The sequence below is a fragment of the Heloderma suspectum genome, chromosome 2, assembly GCF_057233095.1.
Source record: "Heloderma suspectum isolate Gila_16-S chromosome 2, 16-S_ref, whole genome shotgun sequence".
Lineage (NCBI taxonomy): Eukaryota > Metazoa > Chordata > Lepidosauria > Squamata > Helodermatidae > Heloderma > Heloderma suspectum.
The window spans coordinates 319,495,621-319,521,896 of NC_139459.1; the positions used below are offsets into that span (position 1 = coordinate 319,495,621).

The following is a 26,276-nucleotide window of genomic DNA, read 5'->3' on the forward strand; positions in this document are numbered from 1 at the left end:
TTGCATTTATACGCCACCTTTTTTCCTCTTGCAAGGAACTCAAGGCGGCTTACATTATCCTCCTCCTCTCCATTTTATCCTCACAACAACAACCCTGTGAGGTAGGCTGGGCTGAGAGTCTGCGACTGGCCCAAAGTCACCCAGTGAGCTTCCATGGCCGAGTGGGGACTAGAACCCGGATCTCCCAGCTACTAGTCCAACACTCTTGCCACTACACCACACTGGCTTAAAAAAAACCCATTCTTAAAACCCCTTAATATTTAAATTCTTGAAAAATTAAAAAAATAAACCCCACATCAAGTCTTATTCCTTGATCATAACTTGTTCCCTTTTCAGTGATTGCCTGTTTTGTGGAGCACTACTGGTCAATTTTTAGTACATGTTTCTTCTACTGCTGTGATTCTAATTCTTGTTGGGGAGGGATGGTTGGTCCTCATTGTAATCAGCTATGATGGCTGGGGAATGCTAAGAGTTTTGGGAATTTTTTCTGTCTAAACATGCATGGGATTGTAGCCGTAATCTCTCATTCAAACTCAAACCATAGGTCTTCCTGCCAGTCATATTCAGGAAGAGTGGGCATACAGCTGCTTGCTTGCCATCTGATTGGCTCTCACTTCCAATAAATTCTTCTCTATTGGCCTTTTGTGCTGCCTGTTTATTAAAGGGGCTGAGTGAGACCAGCTTGCAGGGAGGTGGGGAGTTAGTTACATAAATACTGGACAATTTGAATTTTGACATCTGTAGACTAGGGAAAAGGTGGATTGACAAAGGATTCAAAGTATACCATGTAAGAATCCCAAAGTAGATAAAATCTAACCAATTCTTTCCTACTCTTCAACTTGGCTTCCAAGGTACTCCATATTTACTATATATTTAACAAGGATTTCACTCCCCGCCCCCCACTGCCCAATTCCCTTCTAGCACTAAGAACTGGAACAATACCCAAGCCTGAGTGCTAGACAGAATTGGGGAACAGTTTAACTGCTGTTTCCCAGACTCTTTTCTGTCCAGTCCCTGTTTGAACTTTAAAAGTTATTCTAGTGAGCATTTAATACCTCTTTCTATCTCCATTGCATTTAACATTCAAGAATCAAGATGGACAGAGGACCAACAGGACTCTGCTCAGAGCTAGGAAGAAGACAGAAACAGCAGCTTGATTTCTATCCTGCTTCCCAATTAGCACAGTCCTGTGAGGTTCTCTGAACAGGACGGGGCAGTGTGAGAAGGGCAGACAGAGAGTTTAGTTGTATTTACTGAAAGGGGGCAGAGGATGGGCAAGATGGGACAAGGTCAAGGATCAAAGAGACCCATATCCTCAGACTGAAGACTGAGTGAACTAAAAAGGGCACTTTACTGATGAGGAAATTTGACTTCACTGGTAGGGAATCCTGAGGAGTGGAGGGGACAAGGTTTTCCTCACTGCTGCATATGTTTAAAAAATGCCCTGCTTCCTAGTGGATTTGCCTCATCATGGGCACTCCATAAACCCCACTCCGGTGCTGTTGGCCACTCCATACATCCTTGTTTCCCTTCTGGTGGACTTACCACAATTGCTTTAAAGTAAATGGAGCCACCATTGGGTCACAGTGAGACCCAGGGGGTGCATTCTCAGTTGTCAGGAATATAGGAAATGGTTTCTTATGTTCGTCTTTCTTTCTTTCTAAAATATTTCTAGACCACCTTTCCCAAGGCAGCTAACAACAATAAAATCCTATATAATAAAAACGTATATAGCAATAGAACAGCAAAATGTCATAAAAGCAACGAACACCAATAATAAGCATCTGGCCTAGAAAGTACTGACAGTACTAAAAACTTAAAACACAATTGCAGATACAAACCAGAACAGACTAGTAAAACATATATCTGCATTCATATATAAATCACAACTAAATTATTTCATTTTGGAAATTGTGTGTACGTAGAGTTCCATTGTGTATATGCACATGCACACACATCTGTAGCAACAACACTGTTTATGAATACTCTGTTGTTCCACTTTAACTATACCATTAATATACTGATTTGGAGGGGGGGATAAGGCTACATAAAGACATTATTTCAGTGATTCAGTTCTCGAAGTGATATTTATCAAAGTCTAAGCCTGAGCACATTTTGGTGAGCAATTATGTATGGGTGAATCAGTTTATTTCTGGTCCATATTACTTTCACATGTGTTCAGCCATGTGACCATTCCAATCTGTTTCTGCATTAATCTATGAATATATTTTTTTAAAAAATCAGACAAAATATTGTATTTAAACAATATGTAATTACACATTTTAAAACATATTTTCTTCCCAAATATACATTTCTGAACTTATTTCCTATATTTTTAAACATATCCTGCTATGTCTTTTGAGCCAATAACTGCATTGGAACATTTAGGAAATATGAACACAGATAGCTAACTAAGACTTACTTATTTATATTTCATTTAAATAAAATAAGAGCAGATGTATGCATTAGTCTGGGAGTTGCAGTTCAGGTCATTTTGGAATCATTCAAGCATCCCAATGAGCAACACAAGAAAGATCATTTTCTTTGGGTTTGTCATAACTTCAAAGAATTCGGTATAAAATAGTCACTAGAGTTACACTGTTCAGAAGCTAATATGAATTTACTATCCCATTATTGGTTTTTAAACATATAGTTAAATAAGAGATATTGTTACCTGACCTAAGTCTTGTATTGCTTGGGTTGCCAACATAAATCCCTCAGTTACCAAGTATCAGCATCTTCATTCCAAATCATGCTTTCTCAGTGGTGGAATGCATGGGACTCACTACTATGCAAATCATCTATTTCATGGATTTACATTTTTTTTTTTATTATCCTGAAGAAATTAAAGTGTTGTGAATCTCCACATAACCAAACTATAAAAATGGAAATTGTGCCCTGAAGAGTAATTGACCATAATAGAATTACCACTTCGTTATAAATTACAGGAATGAAGATTAGGGTACTGGCTAGAAACTCTTTAAGCCCGGTGAACCAGAAAACTCAGTGCTCATACAAAATGTGGTATCTTGCTACACCATATGGTATCTCATCGTCTACATCTCCAATGGCACCAGGCTTTGCCCAGCTTGTTTATAGCCAAATATAATTCATGTTTATTAAAACCATAAAAAAGCTTAATTAACAAAAATTAAGACTTGAATGGAAATGTAGGGTCAAAGAAAGGTCAAAGAATCTGGGGATAGATAGTAGGGAACAGATCGACCAGAAACTATTTCTGTGGTTTATCAGAGAATTTGAATATGACTCTGGAAAAGTAATACATTTTCTTGTCAGCTTGAGGCTTTTCTCCTAAGCATTTTAGATTCTAGATCTTGCAGTTTAGATTTTCCTATTGACTTCTGGAGTAGCTGCTCATTTATTTGTTTGTTTGTTTGTTTGTTTGTTTGTATCCCGCTCCTCAGCCAGAAAAGGCTCCTGGAGCAGCTTACAATCAATGAACAATTTCCTGTTCTGATTATTGTTGTTTTATTGTGTACTCTTTTCTTTTTTTTATCATATAATCTGGCTCGAGAAATTTTTTTTATTGGGCGGACTAAAAAGACAGCAACAACAAGAACAAAACAACAATATATTTTCCCATAGGCATATTCAAATTGTCTGATGAGACCATTCTGTATGAAAGCGGGTTACACATCCCTGTCCTCAATAAAGATATGTTCGAAAGGTGTGCACTGTGTGCCTAAGGATGGCATTGTTTACTGATGTTAGAACAACATCCCCACCATGGCATGCATTTGTGCCTCCACCCCAATGCTAGAACAGCACATTAGTTGATATGAGACACTAGGCACCAAGGGCCTCATGCTTGCAGAGGTGCATGGAAGTGACTCACAACACACACTTCCACTTAGTAACATTTTGTAAGGCAGCACCCTGCCCATCTAGATGGAGCAATGTAAGTTCTAGCTGGCAGTGAAAGCCTCGGAGGAATTTCTTGGTCCCCATTCCTGAATGGAGATGTTCCCTCTCCCCACTCCTACACTTCATGGTTGGTTGTTCAGGTTGTTATAATCTGTTTCAGTTAATTTAGCCAAGCACACGTAAATAACTGGGGTCCAGTGTAGACAGGATGATTTTGCTTTCCCGAACCCTCAGATTTCACCATAAATGTTCTCCCTGGAGAACTCTGAGCTAAGCCTTCAGAAAACTACTTCACACTAGTTATTGACTTAAGAGGACATGGGAAGGGAACCATGGCTGGGCATGGACAGCCTCACTGATAGGAATGGGGTGAATACTCTAATTGAGAGAGCTTGGAAATGTGAAAACCCCCACTCGGGGTAGGAGGAATGGAAAACCATTTTGGACCAATCCAGTCCCATGTCTGGACAGATCCTTGCAAAGAGTCTCGAATGTTTCTTTTCAGTTCCAGTTCTTCCATCCCTCCTTTAGAAACAATAAACAGCCTTACCTTCACTAAGCTGAGGAGGGCATTTGAGGGATCCACAAGTCCCAGACTTACATAGGAAGGCTGCCAGCTTGGGAAATAATATTCTGAGCATGCTCAGAACTTTCACTTTCTGTTTTGATCACCTTCTCTGCCAAGAGAAGACTTCAAATCTCATGATTCCAGGAGGGAATGAGGATTCTAAGCATGGTTTGCAACATCGATTCCACAACTAGACATGGCCATAGTGGGAGCTTGCTCATAGAAGAGAAGCAACAACTGGTATTGGATGGAGTTGTTCTCCTCTGAAGGCTCAGAGCCATAGCTTGTAGTCTGATTGTCTGACTCATTGCTGACTGTGGTAGCACAGGTAGCAGCAGTAGCCAGGAGTACCTTTTACCAGCTTTGGTTGAAGTCAGTTGTAGGTATGTATGAGAAATTTGTTTCAATTTGTTTTTTAACAGAATTTACCCAATTCACACTTCACCAACTGAACACAGACTTGAACACAATCTAGAGATAATGCCTTCTTAGTGGTGGCCCTTATCTTCTGGAATTTCTCCAGCTGAGAGAGATATGGCTGGATCCATCTGTGGGTGCCTTTAAGAGGGCTTTAAAAACATACTTGTTAGCCCTGGCCTTTACATAAAATATTTTATGGTATTTGCTGCTGTTTGATATTTGAAACTGAATTTTATTTTAACATGCTTATTTTAAGTTTAAAGTGATTTTATACTGTGTTGCATTGAGTTGTACTGTTTTTATAATGTAAGCCACATTAGGAACACCACTCTCTTGAAAAGCAACTAAGAAATAAAATAATAAAATAAAATAAAATAAAACATAAAAAACAAGCAAAAATAATTTTAAATTTAATTTATTTGGCTGAATATTCAAAGAACTACTGGAATATATATATAATTTATTTATACCATTAATATAACCACCTTGGGTTTCTGTATTATATTGGCATACCAAACCAATTTTTGGTGGGCTTCTACTCTAAATTTGAAAATCCGAACAAAAAAGACTCATACTCAAACTTTGGTGGAATAACAGTAATTTGAAAGTTAAGCCACCTGACTATATGTTATTTACACAAGTTTACTGCTCTGCCTGGACCACTCAAGAGAGGAAAGCAAACTTACATTTCTTTCACATATGAATTCCCCAAAGGCCACGCTACAGCATAATAAAGCTCAAAATGGGAACAACGTATCGGCAGAAATTTAATCTGTTCTCCAGTATGAGAACATTCAGTAAATAGCTACAACTTACCAGAAAGTGGTATTTCAGTGGCTGCTGCCAAACTTAATACAAAGAGAAGCAGGCACACGGTGATTCCTTTTGTGTTTAATGGCATCTCCATTTCTCTTCTGTAAAAAGGGAGTCCAAACAGACTGATTCTCCTCTTCTTCGGTTTAAAAACAGTCCTCAAGAGCGAAGCCTGGAAATGCAGCAGAGAGAGCCACGTAAATAAACTCAAGGCATCAGCTCAGGTCTAATTATGTTAGGAACATGAAGAAATAGTCAAGATTTATAAGCTGAAGCATAAATCATAGCAACATACACATTGTAATTTATTCTTTTTTTCCTTCTGATCCCACACTCAGGAAGGGGGGGAAGAAACAAAATCAATTACACGGCATAAATCTAATTACTTTTTTTGCTTGCATACAAGAGAAAACGTTACTAAAAGATTGCCACATTTGTAATGGTTTCCATTCATTTTTAAGAGAAATGCAGTTTGGAAAGGAATAACAAAGGAACTAAAGAAGGATATTTGTACCATGAATAACCTTCTTCAGAACTCACCTTTCACTTTTGCTCTTAAAGCAGAAAGATTCACCCCATTTGGTCCTTTAACACAGGCTAAACCCACAATATCAAAAGCTTCAAGCCTCCCCCCCCACACACACACAGCATTACAGCTATATGTAAAGTGTATATGTCCCTTATATACAAAGTATGTACAAAGTAGCGAAAGGCCAAATGTCAACCAATGGCCGATATACAAAGCAAAACTCCAACAAGCATTTAACAGGTCTTGATAAATGTGTTTCAAAACAAAATGCAGTTTGCATACAATAAACACCATGTTATTAGTATCTCAATTATTCAGCAAAGTACAGTGCAATGCTATACATGCCTACTCAGTATTAAGTCCCATGGATTTCAGTGGGGCTTATTCCTAGGTAGGCGATAGGATTTCAGAAATTCAGCCTTAAGAAAGTATAGTTGGATGACAGCAGTTTTTAGTGGATGTTGATTTTCTCAAGTCAAACTTTGCCCATGAAGCTCAGGCACTGACTTTGGACAAGTTGCTATTACCCTAACCTACTTTACAAGGTTGATGAAAGAATAAAATGGGAGCTGGTGGTAGGGAAGAAGCATATACCACCCTGAGCTCTTGGAAGAAGAGTGGAATAAAAATCTAAAAGGAACAAAATAAATGTCAGCATTCCATAGCCAACAGCATTGTCAGAAAAACAACCCGAGATCAAGGTAGAAACTAGTGGTGTGGCAACCAGCTGCCATACTGACGGGAGGTCAGGTGACCATCTCTTCCAGAATACCTTTTCTGGATTGTGATTTGCACTGTGGAGTGGCAGACTTACCTTTCGTGCTTATTCTACATAGGAAGAAGGCAGGCAGCCAGAAAGTGACACTTATAACACCCCAGAGAGACAGCGAGAAACAGCTGGCTGACCAGCAATTATTGGGAGGGTGTTACAGGCCATTGGTTTATAACTGGATAGAAATTATGGAGATCTCAGCAGTTTTTTGACTCGATGCCAGAATTAAATGAGAGGGGCTTTGATGGAATTTCATATTAAGGATTCACTCCCTCCCTTTCCCCTTCCCCTCTCTGTGGTAAAGATCAAAGCTGAAAGTGAACTGAAATAGGATTTGAACCGGAGAAGATTCAAACCGTATTAAAGCACATGTATAAGCAGTGTGAGAGCCAGTGTAGTGTAGTGGCGAGAGTGTGGGACTGGGAGCTGGGAGATCGGGGTTCTAGTCCCCACTCGGCCATGGAAGCTCACTGGGTGACTTTGGGCCAGTCACAGACTCTCAGCCCAGCCTACCTCACAGGGTGGTTGTTGTTCTGAGGATAAAATGGAGAGGAGGAGGAGGATTGTGTATGCCGCCTTGGATTCCTTGCAAGAGAAAAAATGGTGAGATATAAATGCAATAAAATAAAAAAAATGAAAAAAAATGTACAGAATGTAACACTTGGACAAAGGAGACTTGAATTTATGCCATGGTCCAGCCATGCATGATGCTTGTTTAGTGGACTAGGGTAAGCCACTATAGACTCATGGCAAGCTGCAGTCACCTGGCAGCACAAGGTCTTGCTATGACTCAGGGAAAAGCAGTTGTTGCTGCCTGTCTGGGCCAGCCCATCTGCGCCCAGTGAACTGCAGTGCCACTGCCACCGCTGCCACCACCACCTTGCCTCACCATCTCATGCGGGTTGAGCTGCTGCTAGTTGCACTGTTGCTATTATCTCACTTTGCTGCCCTTCCTACCCTCCCCTCGTGCTGGTGAGCACACTGCTGCTTCTATCAATACTGCTGCCGCCTTGCTTCCTCATGATGGTGCAGCTGTATTTATTTATTTATTTATTTATTTATTATTTAGTCATTTCACTTTTATACCACCCAGTAGCTGAAGCTCTCTATATTTGGCTGTTCGCACAACTAGACTTTAAGAGTGTGACTGCATGCACAATGCTTCTTCTAGCATGGCCTGAGCCCATGGTGGGCCCTCCCGAGTGTCCACTTGTGCTGCCTGCCCTGTCCATGTTAACCTATACTGTTCAGACTGCCCTGATCTACAAAGGGAAAAGTCTATGATTACTAATCCTCCATGCTGAAATGAAGCATCGTGCAGCAATAACCAAGTAACAATTCTTCGTTTTATCAGTCCAGCAGGTTTCTGTCCCCAAATCTTTTCCTTTTTTCAAAAGGGACACATTTTTAAATATAAATAGATTTTAATCACTAAGGATTCATGTTTGACTTCCAAGGTTTTGAGCAGCTTCAAACAGTTCCCAAACTCTAACTCAACCTGACACAAAACCATTTCCTTTTTTCAGAAGCGTTATGCCAAATGGTATACAAACAGCAGAAAATTTAGTACTGTTCCAGGGATGTCTTTCAACTATGATTATCTTAGTGTTTAGTGTAGCTCAAAATGGCAGCATTACATCAATTAACATGCAACTTTCTGCTCCCGTACGCAAGAGGGAAATGGTAGTGTTGTGACATTTTCCTGCAGTTTTAGAGACATTTTAAACATGTGTTTCTTCACACAGAATTTACTTCAATCAAATGTTATTTTGGTCTTCAACAAGTTACTCATATTTTTAGCACTAAACAAGACAAAAGGAAAGTTCAGGCTGTTGGTGGTTTCTTGCCCCCAAAAGAGCATTCGGCTATACTTGCCACTAATATGGGGCTGGCTAGATGAGAAGAGAACCCCCATTTTGATTATCAGTGCACACAGGGCTGGTATAGTTCGGCATCTGATGATGCCTATGCCAAACAGGGGCCCTCTACCAATCCCAGAGCCCTGTGGGTGCTATTCTTCTTTGCTGTTGCTGGCTTGCTGCCTTTTTACTTGCACTTTCTGAGTGTGCAAGCAACAGTAAGAGCAAGGAGAAGTACCTGCCCCTACCTATCCTGCCTTCTCTCTTTGGGCAGTGGTGCAAAGTGGGATTAGAGGAGAAGGACAAGTGAACGGACAGTTGTGGCAATAGTAAGGCCAAATTGAACCCACATAGGACAACCTGACTTGCCCAAGGGCCACCTAAAACACTGTGCACACATGTTCAGCGAGTGTGTTGGGCATGTTGGATCACCCATGACAGCTGTTATGCTGTAGTTCAAGACATCATGGTAATAATAAACATAAATAAGTCTCCTAATCAGCCATTCTAATGTTTATTATGGAAGTCTGCTCTCATTAGAAGAATATCTACTGAGCCTTTTATGAAGAATTTAATGAAGTTGTTTGTTTAAGACAGTCTGAACTGGAGAGAGGAGCCTGCAGTGCTTAATCAGCAAAAGGTCACCAAACCCAGTACAAATGTCTCCTTTCCTAGCAAAATATTTTTAGAGATGTAATGTATCATTCTTTCTCTGTGTTTCTCCTTTTCTCAGCTCAAGGTTTACAAAAAGCAAATAATTTGAATTCACTATGGATAGTTACCCAGAACTCTTTACCTACAATGCATTATTTACTGTACCCTTCCACTAATAATAAATACTGATTGCTTTGAGGACAGCTCATTTGTTTGTTTAATGAGATGCCCTTTACTTTCAGCCTGCCAATTTTGCAAAATATACCAGTTTATTAAGGAACCATGTCATTCTTGATTCCTGTACTGTACATTACCTTTTCTTGGAACACGTACTAAAAATATTGGACAACCAAATAATACAGAAATATTAAAATTCCATGCATCTCTTAAAGCTCCTGAGCAATTTTCACTACATATAATTGCTGAATTAAAAATAGCACATAAATTCTAGCAGCACGACAAGCCAAAATCTGAGATTACAGTTTTGCTGCTAGAAAACTAAATTATATTCTGCCACTAAATATAGCTGCCATCTAAGCTATTTTCTTCTCTGCTATCACCAATACCCATAAACAAAAGCACTCAAAGCTAGATCTTGTAAGCTTTTAAACAATATTGAAATAATTGGATTTCCCTAAGTTTCACAATAGTTAATACTAGACATGACCTTTTCTTTAGCTAAATTCAGATTTAATTTACCAGTGGCTTATATGTTAAAAGGCTGTTACATAAAAGTCACTGGCAATTATAAATTAGAGCTCCAGGGCTACCCTCAATGATAAAATGGCAAGATAAACCTTGAAAAATGATTTCTGGTTTCAGAAATTAAACATGCTGATTATTTAATTAACGCCAGCCCATAGTTTTAAGAAGAGGAGATGTAGCTCAGTGGCAGAGCACCTGCTCTGCATGTAGAAGGTCCCAGGTTCGATCCCCAGCATCTCCAGGTAGGGCTAGAAAGAATCCTCCCTGATACCCAGAGAACCACTGCCAGTCAGTGCCAACAATACTGGGCTAGATGGACCAATGGTCCATGTTTACTACACAATTGGCTGGAACTAGTCCTTACCACACTTAGTGTAGACTCATTGTAATCAATAGGACTCAAGTTACTTATGACATGTGGACACTGTTCTATATGGCCATTAGTCAATATATTTTGTAAATAAGTCAATATATTAGTAAAATATGTTTTACTAACATTATAGTTATATAGTATAAATATATTAGTAAAATAAATGAGTAAATATATTACTATACTGAATTGACTAGCTTGGGAGCAGAATACCAATACTGTACATCACTAATGGCAGCAGAAAAGCAAAACAGGATTTGCTGGGACAACATCCTTGCCCCACCTCTTGTAAAACAATTGTCTGTCTCTGTTATCTGAAATTCTGTGCTATACTATTTCATGTGGTTTCCTTTATACGGGATGCATATTTGTGAAGAATTTCATATAATAAGAATGGAAATACTTTTTTCCCCAACTGTATTTCCAACAGTTTTATTTCGTTTTAATTGATTGTATTTTTATATACTTGAAAACTATTTTACAAATGGGGCCCAGTAAACTAGACCATAATCTTTAAATGAACCTTTATCACAGAATGAATGACGATGAGGTGTTCAGGATCTGAATTTCACAGCAGCTCTACAGGGTCTTAGCTAGGCTCTTAATTCTTGCTCTGAAATAACTTGTTCACCTTTCATTCACATGTCCTTTTTTCACTCCCCTCATAAATGTCAGAAATAATCACCTTCTCCTCATCTGTTGTTGCTTTACTCCCAGTGCCAACCAATGCCACATTATCCCAAGCTACCACCCTCCTTTCACACTTCAGCTAATCTCTCAGGCAAAGTACCCATTTGTTGGAATTTCCAGTAATTTCTGCCTTAGGTCTCTGCTAATTACCCTCTTTCCTTGCTTAGGGTTAGCTTTTAAACTGACAGAGAGGAAACAAGAGCACAGCAGGAGTGCAAAATGGTGGACAGTGTAGGTTCCCTGGAGTTATGATACAGTTTATACAGAATGAATGGGGTAAGACAAATGTGCTTTAAGGGAAGGTCTAAATGATTCCTATCCATCAAGACGTTTATTTGTGTAACTTGGTACAATTTCTTTCTCTCATTAATAGACTACTGCTGGAAATAGAGACACCATAGTTTTAGGAGAACACAGAGACTTGGAAATCAAATGCACTGTTCTCAGAGGAAGACCTCCTTAGAGAAATATTGACAATGGCCCATTCACATGTCTTGCTGAAAACAAACCATAGTGGGTTGGTTAATTGCTCACTAAGCCACGCTGCTGCCAACAGATGATCAGGCACTCACTAACTTGCCATGGCTTGTTTCCTCTTTGTCCTCCCACTTGCTCCCAGCATATATCCCATGGTCCTTTGTAACACAAGTTTATTCTCCTGCTATGATGAGACGCCCCGCCAACAACAAGCCCTGGGTTCTCAGGCTGGCAAGGTTAACAACTGCAAGGTTGTGCAAGGTTAATAACTGACGCTTAAGCCATTCTGCCAGATTTGGTCAACACTACAAGCCACTCTGAAACAAACAAGGCTGACAAACCACCATAGGTTGTTGTGTGAACCAGGACAATGTACTTTGCAGAGATTCTCTCAGATCCTTCCTAGCGTATGTCTTGATTAGATCAGAATGGGAGCCAGTCAATGATCCCATTCATCATGCGATCAATGCAATATAAAAGGCTCTAGGTCATGTTGTTGTTTTAGTGTCAATGCTAGGACTAATGGCAGCACCTTTCTATTTTTCACAAGCTTTTTGTTTTGGATCCCTTGCCTGGAAACCACCATGAATCACCATCTACTCAGGACATGAACAAAGCCAGTGCTTACCTAAAACTTCTACCTTTTCCACAACTGCTGCAGTGCCTGTAGTAGCAAGCAGCTGCAGTACACAAATGTTCAGTCTCGTTATGGTTCTGTTCTTGAATAGACAATAGCCCGATTCAGGTGTCACTCGACTCAAGATGCAGTGGAGCGGCAGGACCATGCCTTTAGCCCTGCTCCTGAGGTCTTGCAGTTCCCTCATGGGATTAAGGGTAAACATCTGCAGTGACAAATCTTTTGTATCTGTGGAGGCTCCCCGTACAGTTCAGAAGCCTGGAAAAGCAGGTTTCTAAATCACATGAGGAGCCTACATGGAGACAAAAGGCTACCCAGTGTAGACATTCCCCCCTCAACATGTGGAGGGCTAATGTCCCTATCTTCAAAAAGGAGGAACCTGGGAACTACCGACCTGTCAGTCTGACATCAATCCCTGGGAAAATTCTGGTTATAAAGATTATAAAGCGATCAGTCTGTAAGCACTTCGAAAACAATGCAGTGATTACTCGAAGCCAACATGGATTTGTCAAGAACAAATCCTGCCAGATGAATCTGATCTCATCTTTTGATCAGGTCACCTCCCTTGTGGACTGTGGGAATGCAGTGGACATAATATACCTCGACTTCAGCAAAGCTTTCGACAAAGTGCCCCATGATATCCTGATGAGCAAACTAGCTCAAAGTGGGCTAGATGAAACAATGATCCAGTAGATCCACAGTTAGCTACAGAATCGGACTCAAAGAGTGCTTATCAATGGGATCTTCTTCACCTGGGGAGAGGTAACAAGCGGGGTACTGCAGGGTTCAGTCCTGGGCCCAGTGCTCTTCAACATTTTTATTAATGACTTGGAGGAGGAGGTGCAGGGAATGCAGATCAAATTTGCAGATGACACAAAATTGGGTGGGATAGCTAATACTTTGGAAGTAGGGATGTATGAAACACTTACCTGGCTTCATTCTGGGGCATCCACGGTGGGGGGGAGGCACTCTGTCCCTCCCCCCGGAATCCTCCCCAGACGGCTCCTCTCTGCAGCGAGCGGCGACTCCACAGAGCCGCCGGCCAGGGCCAGCCGCAGCTGCTGCTATGCTGGCTGCCATTTGAGCGGCTGCCAAGCTGTGATAGGCTACATAAATACTTACATAGTCTATTATGGCAAAGAGCAGGGGTGCAAATGGTGTAGCGGCCGCCATTTGTGCCCCTGCTCTTTGCCATGATAGGCTACATAAGTATTTATGTAGCCTATCATGAAGAAAGGCAGCCAAGCAAATGGCGGCTGCTACGATGGCCAGGAGACCAGCCAGAGCCGCTGCCGCCGCATCCGCCACCGCATCCGCCGCCATGTATGCTCCATCCTGGGGGGATTCCATGGGGGGGGCGGGGGGGCATTCCGCCATGGATTCCAGGGGGCTGGATTCTTAAGAATCTGGCCTCACTGGAGTCCATGGCGGAATTCTCTGACATCCCTATTTGGAAGACAGAAACAAAATGCAAAGTGATCTTGATAGACTGGAGCACTGGGCTGAAAACAACAGAATGACATTTAATAGGGATAAATGCCAAGTTCTGCACCTAGGAAAAAGAAACCAAATGCGCAGTTACAAGATGGGGGATACGTGGCTCAACAACACTACAAGTGAGAAGGATCTTGGAATTGTAGATCACAAGCTGAACAATGTGATGTGGCCCAAAAAAGGGCAAATGCTATTTTGGGCTGCATTAATAGAAGCATAGTTTCAAAATCCCGGGAACTACTAGTTGCCCTCTACTCAGCACTGGTTAGGCCTCATCTGGAGTATTGTGTCCAGTTCTGGGCACCACATTTTAAGAAGGATACAGACAAGCTGGAGAGGGTCCAGAGGGCAGAGGAGGGCAAAAAAGATGAACAGGGGACTGGAAACAAAGCCCTATGAAGAGAGACTGAAAGAACTGGGCATGTTTAGCCTTGAGAAGAGAAGACTGAGGGGAGATATGATAGCGCTCTTCAAGTACTTGAAAGGTTGTCACAGAGAGGAAGGCCAGGATCTCTTCTCAATCATCCCAGAGTTCAGAACACGGAATAATGGGCTCAAGTTACAGGAAGCCAGATTCTGGCTGAACATCAGGAAAAACTTCCTGACTGTTAGAGCAATACAACAATGGAACCAATGACCTAGGGAGGTGGTGGGCTCTCCCACACTGGAGGCCTTCAAGACGAGGCTGGACAGCCATTTGTCAGGGATGCTCTGACTTGGATTCCTGCATTGAGCAGGGGTTTGATTCGATGGCTTTGTAGGCCCTTTCCAACCCTACTATTCTATGATTCTATGAAATGCACAGTTACAAGATGGGGGATACATGGCTCAACAACACTACAAGCAAGAAGGATCTTGGAATTGTTGTAGATCACAAGCTGAACAATGTGATGTGGCCCAAAAAAAGGGCAAATGCTCTTTTGGGCTGCATTAATAGAAGCATAGCTTTCAAATCCCAGGAAGTACTAGTTCCCCTCTACTCAGCACTGGTTAGGCCTCATCTTGGGTACTGTGTCCAGTTCTGGGCACCACAATTTAAGAAGGATGCAGACAAACTGGAGAGGGTTCAGAGAGGGTTTAGCTGAACATCAGGAAAAACTTCCTGACTGTTAGAGCAATTTGACAGTGGAACCAATTGCCTAGGGAGGTAGTGGGCTCTCCCACACTGGGGGCATTCAAAATGAGGCTGGACAGCCATCTGTCAGGGATGCTTTGACTTAGATTCCTGCACTGAGCAGGGGGTTGGACTTGATGGTCTTGTAGGTCCCTTCCAACCCTACTATTCTATGATTCTAAGAAGGATGATGGCAGGGCAGAGCTGTCACTTTCATTTCAATGCTCATTGTCACTTTCAACCCTCATGTGTTCTTTAAACATGCAAATGTAATCCCTGCATAGGGCTAATATGACTTCTCTTTAGAACTGGCATTTAAACCAGTGCAATACTGACATACCAGTACTGGGACAGTGCAATGAAACAGCTGCCACATAGAAGCCAGTGGTGACTGGTGGCCAATCTGAACAGTGGGACCAAAAGCAGTGGCAGGGCCAAGGGGTCACTGGAAGCAGGACCAAACATGAAATTTGGCCACCCATGCATCATGGCAGTTCTCAGGCATCAAGCAACAGGGAAACAACAGCAGAGGAGATGTTAAAACATGAAATATGGCCACCCAAGAAACATAACATTTCTCTGAGGTATAAAGGAAATGAGTAAGAGTAACAGAGGAGCTGTTAAAAACATGAAAGTTGGCCACCCATGAAGCATAGCAGTTATCTAAGTATAAAGGAAACAAGACACAATGGCAGTGGAGCTGTTGGAAATATGAAATATGGCCACCCATGTAGAATAGCAGTTCTCAGGCATGTAGCAACAGGGAAACAATGTCATAGGAGCTATTAAAACCATGAAATATGGCCACTGAGGCACACACTTCTTAAAGACATACAATTTGGCAAGCCACTGCCAATAACTTTTTTAAAAAGTTAACCAAAAGATCACACACACACACACACACCCAAATTATGCAAGCTTTCAAGATCCCCAGAGCTCTTCATCAGGCAATATGTAATAAAAAGCAGAGGGGGTGGGGGAGGGAGAGAGAGAGAGAGAGAGAGAGAGAGAGAGAGAGAGAATTAACTAGATAGTGTAGTCACATTGTCTACAAGTTCAGGCTAGTCCCAAAGTGTAGCATCGGAGGAGGAATTTCCAAGTATTCAGGGTGGGCTGTATTCAGCAGGTTTGGTTATTGGAGGGTACTGCTGCCCCAGTTATGCTGGGAAGAAGAAGGGATAGGATGTGTGATCCTCCATTTGGGGGAATATAAAGTCCCCTAATTTGTAGACTGAACTTGTCTGAATTTGTAGACAATGTGACTTCACCATCTGCTTGGAGTTTTTCCTCCTAATCCCCCCCCCCTTTGCCTTTTATAATGCCTGGTGAAGAGACTGGCAGAGCTTGAAAGCTTGCATATTTTTTTCTGATCTTTTAGTTGGCCTAATACAACAATATTGATTTTTGAATGCTGAAAAAGATGAGATGCCCCCAGCCCCAGGATACTGGTTAAAAAATAATAGCAATTCTCCCAGCCCCAGGATAAATTAAAATGCCCCTACCCAACTCAAACTCCAGAAATAGGCTTTGAGATATAATTACTTTTTAAAACAGCACAAGCAGGTGATATCAGCAAGCAATGTCCCCCCACCCCAAATTAAAATATGGACAGAAATATTACATATGGTTTGCCATTAGCCGCTCCTCAGGAAAGGATGGAAAGAAACTTAACTTTGAAGAAATTCAGGCACACACATGTACACGCCACTCAATCTTTCTTTGTCTCATCAATTTCTCAAATAACCAGTTGGTTACCTGCGAACACAGTTCACAGAGAAAAATCAAAGCTAACCAAGGTTTAACTTAACTAAGTGCATTTATTGAAACAGTCGAAGCATTAAATCTTTTATCATTACAAAACGTCCTTAAATACAATGTTATTGGTGTAAACTCCAGGTGTAATGTCCTTGTTCTGGTCCATTGATGACTTGAATCTTGAGGATTGCCAGTGAGCACACATGACTCATGTCAACATAGAGTTGTCCATGGGAGAACACAGGTGTAGGCAGATAGATGCAGACTTGGTCCACAGTCTGTCCCTGGCTCGTTTTGATGCTAATGGCAAAGGCCCGACGAATGGGGAACTGACAAAGCTTGAATTGGAAGGGGAGAGATGTGTTGTGAGGTACAAGGCTGATCCTTGGCAGGAAGATCTGCTTGCCCTTAGCCTGTCCAGTGAGAACTTCCTGATGCAAACAGCTGCTGTGCATCACAAGCACAATGAACCTTGTGCCATTGATAAGACTCTGAGTCACATTCAGGTTCCTTAGCAGGATGACCACAATACCCTTCTTCAGAGTCAACTTGCTTTGTGGCAAACCACTTGTGTAAAGACTGTTTAGGAACTCTGAAGGGCATTGCACATCAAGCCTGGCATCATTGCCAATGACTTTGCCTGTGCTCAAGTAGGTCCTTCCTTCGTCTTCCAGTCTGTCCAATACCATCTGGTTGATTTAGTCACAGTGCTTATTCTGGGGACAGAGAATGACCTTGCCTGCATTAGCACATACAGCTGCCTCGCTAAGGTCAGTCCCATAGACACCAGTGACAATGTCTTTGTTAACAATGCATGAGTCTGGGATCTTGATCATGTCTTCTTCAACAGCTGGGAACTATTCCGCAGCGCCATTACCAACAGTCCAAAGGTAGGCAGCAAATTCAGATTCACTCTCCAGGGTGTGCATCTTCCGAGTAAGCTGGAATTTGGTAACACTGTTCCGGGGGTTGGATTTCTTGACCGGCCAGTGATGGCTGCATGGGCACCATGGGGGACGATGGGCAAGGTCTGCCTAAAGTCACCACCAAACACAATAGTCCTGCCACTGAATGGGGTGTCATTGCTCTTTTCAGCAGCCTGTCTACACAATCAATAGCAAAGAAGTTAGCCACTGACACTTCATCTCCAATGACAATGTCAATTTATGGACATAAATAAACTCCCAACTTTATAGTGAAAACCATTGTTATTCTGTGTGTCAAGAGCTTTCCACTGAAGTGTGTTTCATGAGAATTCCTCAACAGGAAGGCAATCAAAAAGGGATGATCAACTAACTCCCAACTTTGAATTATATATATAAGATTAAAAAAAAAATTCAATTTTTTTTCATATGGTGCCACTACTCAGTTGCTCTCATTCTGGCTCTCCTATTGGGAGTCAGTCAAGTACATCTGCAAAATGGCGTGTTTTCGAAAAGAAGGATGGTATTCTTCATGGCACTTAGGGATGAGTTGTTTATTGTAGAGATCATTCCCTTCACCCCTACCAATGCCTCTGAAGTACCTCAAGCACCAGCCAAGCTGCCCATGTACAAAAGAAACAGACTGGGGACTCAATGTCTTCTCCTTCCAGGAGAGAGCTGCCCTCTTTACTTTCAGTGGGTGATCATTTCTCCAAACTCCCTGTCTGGCTAGAAGATACAGGTGCCTCCAACAGGAAGCCTTTATTGCCTTCTGCAACAGGGGAATGATTTGAGCATGTGCAATCAGCACACATGCTCAATTTGGAAAGCCACTGCCAGAACTCAACAGAAGCAAGCAACAGCATTTCTAGGAGGTGCAATGGCATCATGGGAGGTTTGGGGAGGGGGTTGGGGGCACAGAGAAGGCAATAGGGGCTGGGTGTTCAGCATGCGCCCCAGCCCAAAAGGCCAGCCATCCCTGGTAGAACCGACTTAATGTTTTCCCAACAGCAGTTGCTTCCATGTGTTCAGGCCATTAGGACACCATGGCTCATCAAACAGATCACACAATTTTCTCTGTATCTCAGCAACCTTTTCTTTTCTTTTTTTATATTTTTGATGGCATGAAGAAAACTGGTCTGCATGGGAAACCATTGCATAGGGACAGCTTGCTGTATAGAGGCCACCACCACGGGGAGAAATGTAAAATGTTCTTGACTCAACATGGTGGCTGTTTTGTGTGAGCTGGACCTAATTTCAAGTCTCTGGATAGCCTGATATTTAAGCCATACATTGGTCTGAGTGCCAATCCTATTGAGAAACCAGATATCCTATCAAATAATAATTCATCTAACTTGCATCTTTTGGTCAAGTAAATTAGAGACCAGGTAGCTAAATTGGATTGGACTAATGAGTAGTTTTGCACCTTAAATAAATAAATAAATAAAATATATAGATCATGTGCCACCTGTGACAAGAGAAAAAAATGTATACCCTATCTTAAACAATATTAATGACATAGGTACAGTACTTAAATTTGTACAAGTTTATGTGCTTAATTTGTACTTTATTACCAGTTTATTTGTCAACATTATCTGTTCCGGATGACTTCAGTTCTCTCTAAGATCACAACCTTGCTGAATATGTACATATGTACATAATTGCATGGAGATCATTACCTTGTCATGGTGCTGGAGCTTGAGCACTTCAATGACATCATGAGCTAAACAGTGAAGGGACTAGGGATGGCGGAGAATTTCTCCACAAATCTCCAGGAGGCCGAATGCCAATGCATTTGGCCCCCAAAATTGGTGGAGAAATGGTCCACCCCCCCCCGGAATGCGACTTACCTCTGTCGAATGTCCCTGGCGCTGGTGGCTCCCGGCAGCGGTGCGGCAGTGGCGGCGGCGGCCGGTCTTCCGACCAGCTACCACCGCCGCCATTTCCCAGTAAAAAAACCGACAACAACAACAAACATGATAGGCTACGTAAAGATTTACGTAGCCTATCACAGCTAGATTTTCAAAAAACACCATGATAGGCTATGTAAATCCTGACATAACCTATCACGGCTGACTTTGGGGAAAAAAAAAAAAAAAGCACGTACGCAAATGGCGGCATCCATGGGCGCCGCCATTTGCATTCCTTATTTGGGCACGTGTAGTCTACGTAGACATTTACGTAGACTACGGCGAAAATAAGGGCAACGCTATTTGCTTTTTTATTTTGTAATGGCAGCGGCAGCAGCCGGTCGGGAGACCGGCCGCCGCCCCCGCCGAAACGCCGCCGAAACACCGCCGGGACCCGCCGCCGAGAGGGACATTCACCGAAGGTAAGTCCCATCCCGGGGGGGGGGGCCGGCGGAGAATTTCCCCAGCACTTTTGGGGGCCGAATGCGTCGGCACTCGGCCTCCCGAAGATTCGCGGAGAAATTCTCCACCATCCCTACATAGCCGCCGCCATTTGCGTACGCCTTTTTTTTTTTACCTGGTCGTTTTAAGCTATGTAAGTTTTTACGTAGCCTATCACGTCGGTGTAAAAAACAAACAAACCTGCAAATGGCTGCGGCGGCAGCCGGTCGGAAGACCAGCCGCCGCCAGAGCTGCCACTGCCTGGAAGATCCGCCCCAGGTAAATCTCATCCTGGGGGATCCGCGGGGGTGGCAGGGGGTGGCAGGCCATTCCGCCACAGATTTCGGGGGGCCGAATGCACTGGCATTCGGCCTCCCCAAGATCCGTGGTGGAATTCTCTGCCATCCCTACTAGAGACCAAATTTCCAGTGTCTGCTGGATAATGGAGAAAGCCAGGGAGTTTCAGAAAAACATCTCTTTCTGTTTTATTGGCTATTCTAAAGCCTTCGACTGTGTGGATCATAACAAATTGTGGCAAGTTCTTGGTGGTATGGGGATACCAAGTCATCTTGTCTGCCTCCTGAGGAATCTGTATAACGACCAAGTAGCAATGGTAAGAACAGACCACGGAACAATGGACTGGTTTAAGATTGGGAAAGGAGTACGGCAGGGTTGTATACTCTCACCCTACCTATATTCAACCTGTATGCAGAACACATCATGCGACATGCTGGGCTTGATGAAGCCAAGGCTGGAGTTAAAATCGCTGAAAGAAACATTAACCATCTCAAATATGCAGATGATACCTCTTCGATGGTTGAAAGTGAGGAGGAGCTGAGGAACCTCATGACAAAGGTGAAAGAAGAAAGTGCAAAAGCTGGGTTGCAGATAAACCTCAAAAAAAAAACCAAGATTATGGCAACCAGCTTGATTGATAACTGGCAAACCGAGGGAGAAAATGTGGAGGCAGTGACAGACTTTGTCTTTTTAGGTGCAGGTAAGTGACTTTCGTCCACCCCTAATCAAACCAGTCCATACTCCAGGAAATAAAGCCAGACTACTCACTTGAGGGAATTATATGAAAGGCAAAACTGAAGTACTTTGGCCACATAATGAGAAGACAGGATACCCTGGAGAAGATGGTGATGCTAGGGAAAGTAGAAGGCAAAAGGAAGAGGGGCCGATCAAGGGCCAGATGGATGGATGATATTCTGGAGGTGACAGACTCGACCTTGGGGGAGCTGGGGGTGGTGACGGGCAGCTGACAGGAAGCTCTGTCGTGGGCTGGTCCATGAAGTCACGAAGAGTCGGAAGCGACTGACCGAATAAACAACAACAATAACATAATTGCATATTTTGAAACTACTATATTTCATAAATATGAAATGTTCCATCACACCACATAGAAATGACATTTGATTTCCTTTTACGCTAATCAGTCATATTCTTTTAACATACAACAAAACATTCCCCTATTGTCTTCTAGCAATCATTGGAGGAAGGATATGGAAATGTAGATGAACTTTTTTATTCTTCCCACTCACCTACACAAGGGTGAATATATATGCCTATCTTGTTACTCTCAGCACCCTCAAAGGCCATTTGTAAGAACTGCTTTGTCAGGAAATATAATTAATTAGTATGGAGCATCAATGCTGGTTCCAAAAACAGGGCTTTACAGTAAGCATTGGAAGGCTGTTGAACCAGGACAATGTCTACAATGGAGTGTCAGATGAATATGCATTAACCAGGCTAGCATAGCTTGTCATTTCATAAAAGTGTGGCCTTCGAGAGCTTGATGACATCATCGTTATTTCTGCCAATTGAACTTTAGCAAAGGTGCCTGCATGCCAAAATTTTTCTAAGGCCAAGAGCCATAAGACAAACTAGCTTACCTTCCACACTGCCTGTTATTTAACTTATTCTCTCTCCCAGCTCAGCAACTCTTCCCTGCAGCCACCACTTCAACTCCTCCAGCTGTCTTTCTGGCAAGACCCCAACTTTGGCTCCATTGATCACATTACTGCCTTAATGCTGTGGATTCTTTCAATCCCAGACTATAGCATGGAGAGGAAGGAGCAAGGGCTCACACATTTTGGCCTGGCTTACTAGCCAGACCTTATTTTGTATGTGGAAAACAGCGGCACACACTGGATGTCTTCAAATGTATATGTTATTTATTAAAACTTACAGCAGGGATAGGCAACATGGTGCCCGTTGGCACCAATGCACTCCTGGACACCAATCTTGGCAAACACCAAGGAGCCTAACTCCTCCCACTTTTTTAAATTAATTAATTTATTTTATTTATTAAATTTATTAATCGCCCATCTGGCTGGTCACCCAGCCACTCTGGGCGATGTACAATTAACACATTTTCTTACCAGCAACTGGAATTGCTGTGGAATAGGTTTCTATTAGTGCTGAAAAAATGTGGGTTCAAAGGAGTTGTTTTGTGTGTTGGGGTTCAGATTTCATCTTCTCATCCTTTGTCATGCCTCCAGTGGCAGCCATTTTGTGGTGGTGCCCAGGGATGAATCTACATGTAGCAGTTATACCGTTATCATACTGTTATCATAACTATTCGTTCCCATTGGTGTCAAGTGTATCAATAGCTATGATAATGGTATGACAACTGTATAACTTCTATGTGTAGATTCAGCCCAGGACAGTTCTGTAAATTGCCAAATATGCCCACAGCCCGAAAAGACTGCCTATCCTTAACTTACAGGAACACAGAGCAACAAACTTTGATTTGAAACAAGAGTATAAACAGTCATATAAGCCCAGGATTGCCCTGGCCTCTCAGGTCCAACTGCTACTACTAGTTTCTTTCTCCAAAATGAAAGCGTCCCCTTCCTCTCACATGGTCCGCTAACACTGATGCCTTCTTGGGTTTCCTGTACACAATACCATATTTTGGACACCACCAATCTATTTCCCCACATCCTTTGGAATGTACAAAGGGTTTAGGAGAGAGCACGGGGCTTCTCTCATTTGTGCTGTGCAGAAGGCATTCTTGCTGTTTCTTACCTGCTCAAAACCTTGGTGGAAATGAGACCTCTGTGGAAGGCTGTGTGGTGCCAGGTGTCCTGCTTGCCAGAGAACTGGGAGCACTAGCCCTTGGCCCTCTGGCGAGTGGATTTGTAGATACCTGGGAAGTAGGGTGGCTCACTTGCTTACTAATGATTGCCTCACTCAGCTTCTGTTTGTTTTAGCTATCTCCACAGTACTCTTTGGAGCCTGGCCTAACAGCTAAAAGAGGCATTACTTTAAAGACATAGCTGCTAACTACATCTTTCTTTGATTTTTACTCTAGAGTAGGCACAGCGTTCCTGATCCATATTGTGAACTTAATATGGGCAAGTAGGGGTGCTTTAACTCTTCCTCCTCCTTTTTCTCCTTCTCCTTCTCCTACACACACACACACACACACACACTATGGGCCTGAGCCAGATCAGGAACCCTGTGCCTTGTAAAATAGTGCTGCATCAAGCAAATGGATCACTATTTTGCAGTAGAAATGGCAGGCACGGGGTGTGAGTGACCTGAATCAGGCCCATAGTTGGAGGTGGGGGAGCGGGTTAAAGCCTCCCTATGCCCCAGATCCCCTGTGCCTACTCTAGAGTAAAAAAAAAATAAGAAGCTGCTGGTTATGTCTTTAAAGCAATGTCTGGTTTGGCCCTAACTCTAGATGAAGCTGAGATAAACATTTAGTCCTATCTCCATAAATAGATTTCACTTTACCATTTCAGTTCCAGCACCTTCAAACAATCTGTTCTCTGTGCATTTCAGACAGAATTTTGAGTCAGCCACAGCTTGGAAAACCTTTAGGAGTCATATGTTTCTCACATAGCCCCTCATCTTAAACTGCTAGAAAGAGGAATGCTATAAATAAATATCTTCTTGATAGTTGCAGATTCTGATATGAAGATGTTTGTCTTTGTTTCTGCCACTTTGCTGTGCATTTTAATCTCTACATCATATGGTTTTAAAATACAGCCCTATTACAGGCTTGTACTATTATTTCAACCTGTTCTTTTTGTATCTATAAAAACTATATATAAAATGATTGCTATTTTCACCACAGCCATTGTTCTGCCTTTATGATTGCCAAAGTATCTGACAATTTAGATTTGATTCTCTTTGTACTTACCCACGCAGAACAGCTGTCCTACAAAAGGACATTTAAGGGGCCTATTTCTCAAGGCATATTTGCCTCTTACAGAACACTGTTAGCTGACCCAGAAAATGTGACATATAATAGTCACTAATGTCTGTTTTTATCTTTTCAACGACTGACATTGGCACGCTACGTATTAGCATGCATTGCAAAAGAACATGGATACTTCACCTTCTACAACAAAAAGGGTGAAGACAGACATAATATAAGAAAGGATGCTCACTATGCATTCTGCAGGTGCACTAGAAGCATGGGTTTGGAACTGAAAAGACGGATGTGCACAGTAGCACACTGAATGCTCACTCAGCCAGCCATCTGGCTCATTTACTACCTACTTCTTCCTTCAGCTGGGAAGAGTTAACAATGCACATTGCAGCTGGGTGCCCAAGACAGAGGGATGTATTTGCTGGTATGCGTGTCAGTCTTTTCACTGTGAAGCTGGAAGAAACTGCTGAGGGTTCTCTTTTTATGTTATATAACTCTTCATCCTAATGGTGCTTTCAAGTGTTACATTTACAGTCAGGGCCAGAAATATTGGAACAAGGATAACTGTTTTGGCAGTTGGCCTCTGTACACCACCACATTGCAGTTGAAAGGAAACGCACCCAGATGGGAGCAAAGTCAGGACTTTCAGCTGTAATTCAAGGGGGTTGACAAAAGTGGGGCACTAAACATTCAGGAAGGACAGCCAGTGGCATACACACTCCCCCATCGTTGGTGGCTCATAAGTAATGGAACGAATGGCTGACAAGCAGCTGCATGGCCAGGTGTGGCCTGTTTCCTGGGTACCCCATGACCAATTAAGCAGATAAAAGTCCTGGAGATGGTTCTGAGTGTTACATTTGCATTTGGTAGCTGTTCACTGCAACTCCCAACGTGAGGTCCAAAGAGGTGTCCATGCAAGTGAAGGAGGCCATCATTAGGCTGAGGAAACAAAATAAACCCATCAGAGAGATAGCAAAACAGTGGGAGTGGCCAACACAACAGTTTGGAACATCCTGAAAAAGAAGGAATTAACTGGCAAGCTCAGCAACAGCAAAAGGCCTGGAAGACCACAGAAGACAACTAAAAAGGATGACCACAGAATTCTGCTCATGGTGAAGAGGAACCCTTTCACAACATCTAGTGAGGTCAAGAATGCTCTTGCGGAGGTAGGCATGTCATTGTCAACATCTACAGTCAAGAGATGGCTTTATGGATATAAATACAGAGGCTTCACAACAAGGTGCAAACCACTGGTAACGCTTAAGAACTGAAAGGCCAGATTAGCCTTTGCCAGCAAACACCTAAAAAGCCCACCCAGATCTGAATAAGATTCTTTGGACTGATGAAACCAAGATTAACTTGTCCCAGAATGATGGAAAGAGAAAAGTATGGAGAAGGAAAGGAACAGCTCATGATCCAAAGCATACCACGTCATCTGTCAAACATGGTGGAGGCAGTGTTATGGCATGGGCATGTATGGCTGCCAATGGAACCGGGTCACTGATGTTTATTGATGACCTGACTGCTGATAAAAGCAGCAGGATGAATTCTGAAGTGTATAGGGCTATACTTTCTGCTCAGATTCAGCCGAATGCTGCCAAACTGATAGGACGCCGCTTCATATTGCAGATGGATAATGACGCAAAACATACAGCAAAAGCTACCCAAGAGTTTCTCAAGGCAAAGAAGTGGGATGTTCTTCAGTGGCCAAGCCAGTCACCTGATTTCAGCCCAAAAGAGCATACTTTTCACTTACTGAAGACAAGACTGAAGGCAGAAAGACCCACAAACAAGCAGCAGCTGAAAGCAGCTTCAGTAAAGGCCTGCAAAGCATCTCGAGGGAGGAAACTCAGCATTTGGTCATGTCCATGGGTTCCAGACTTGAGGCAGTCATTGACTGCAAAGGATTTTCATCCAAGTATTAAAGGCAATCCTTAAGTTTGAGATGATGTTGGTTTGTTCCATTACTTATGAGCCACCAACGATGGGGGAGTGTGTATGCCACTGGCTGTCCTTCCTGAATGGTTAGTGCCCCACTTTTGTCAAACCCCTTGAATTACAGCTGAAAGTCCTGACTTCACTTCCATCTGGA

The 26,276-nt window shown here is 42.5% G+C and overlaps 1 protein-coding gene across 8 annotated transcripts in view; it reads right to left on the reverse strand.

The window, feature by feature from the left end:
• Positions 1 to 26,276, reverse strand: part of CHL1 (cell adhesion molecule L1 like) — a 364,319-nt gene that overhangs the window by 137,137 nt on the left and 200,906 nt on the right. For 7 of the 8 annotated variants that reach the window (XM_084840333.1, XM_084840331.1, XM_084840332.1 and 4 more), the window contains one exon: positions 5,690 to 5,858. In XM_084840333.1, coding sequence (XP_084696459.1) covers positions 5,690 to 5,780 — 91 coding nt within the window. In that variant the 5' untranslated portion in view covers positions 5,781 to 5,858. Of the gene's footprint in view, positions 1 to 5,689; positions 5,859 to 6,226; positions 6,341 to 26,276 lie in introns of those variants that run through there. The other variant, XM_084840329.1, reaches the window with a different exon arrangement.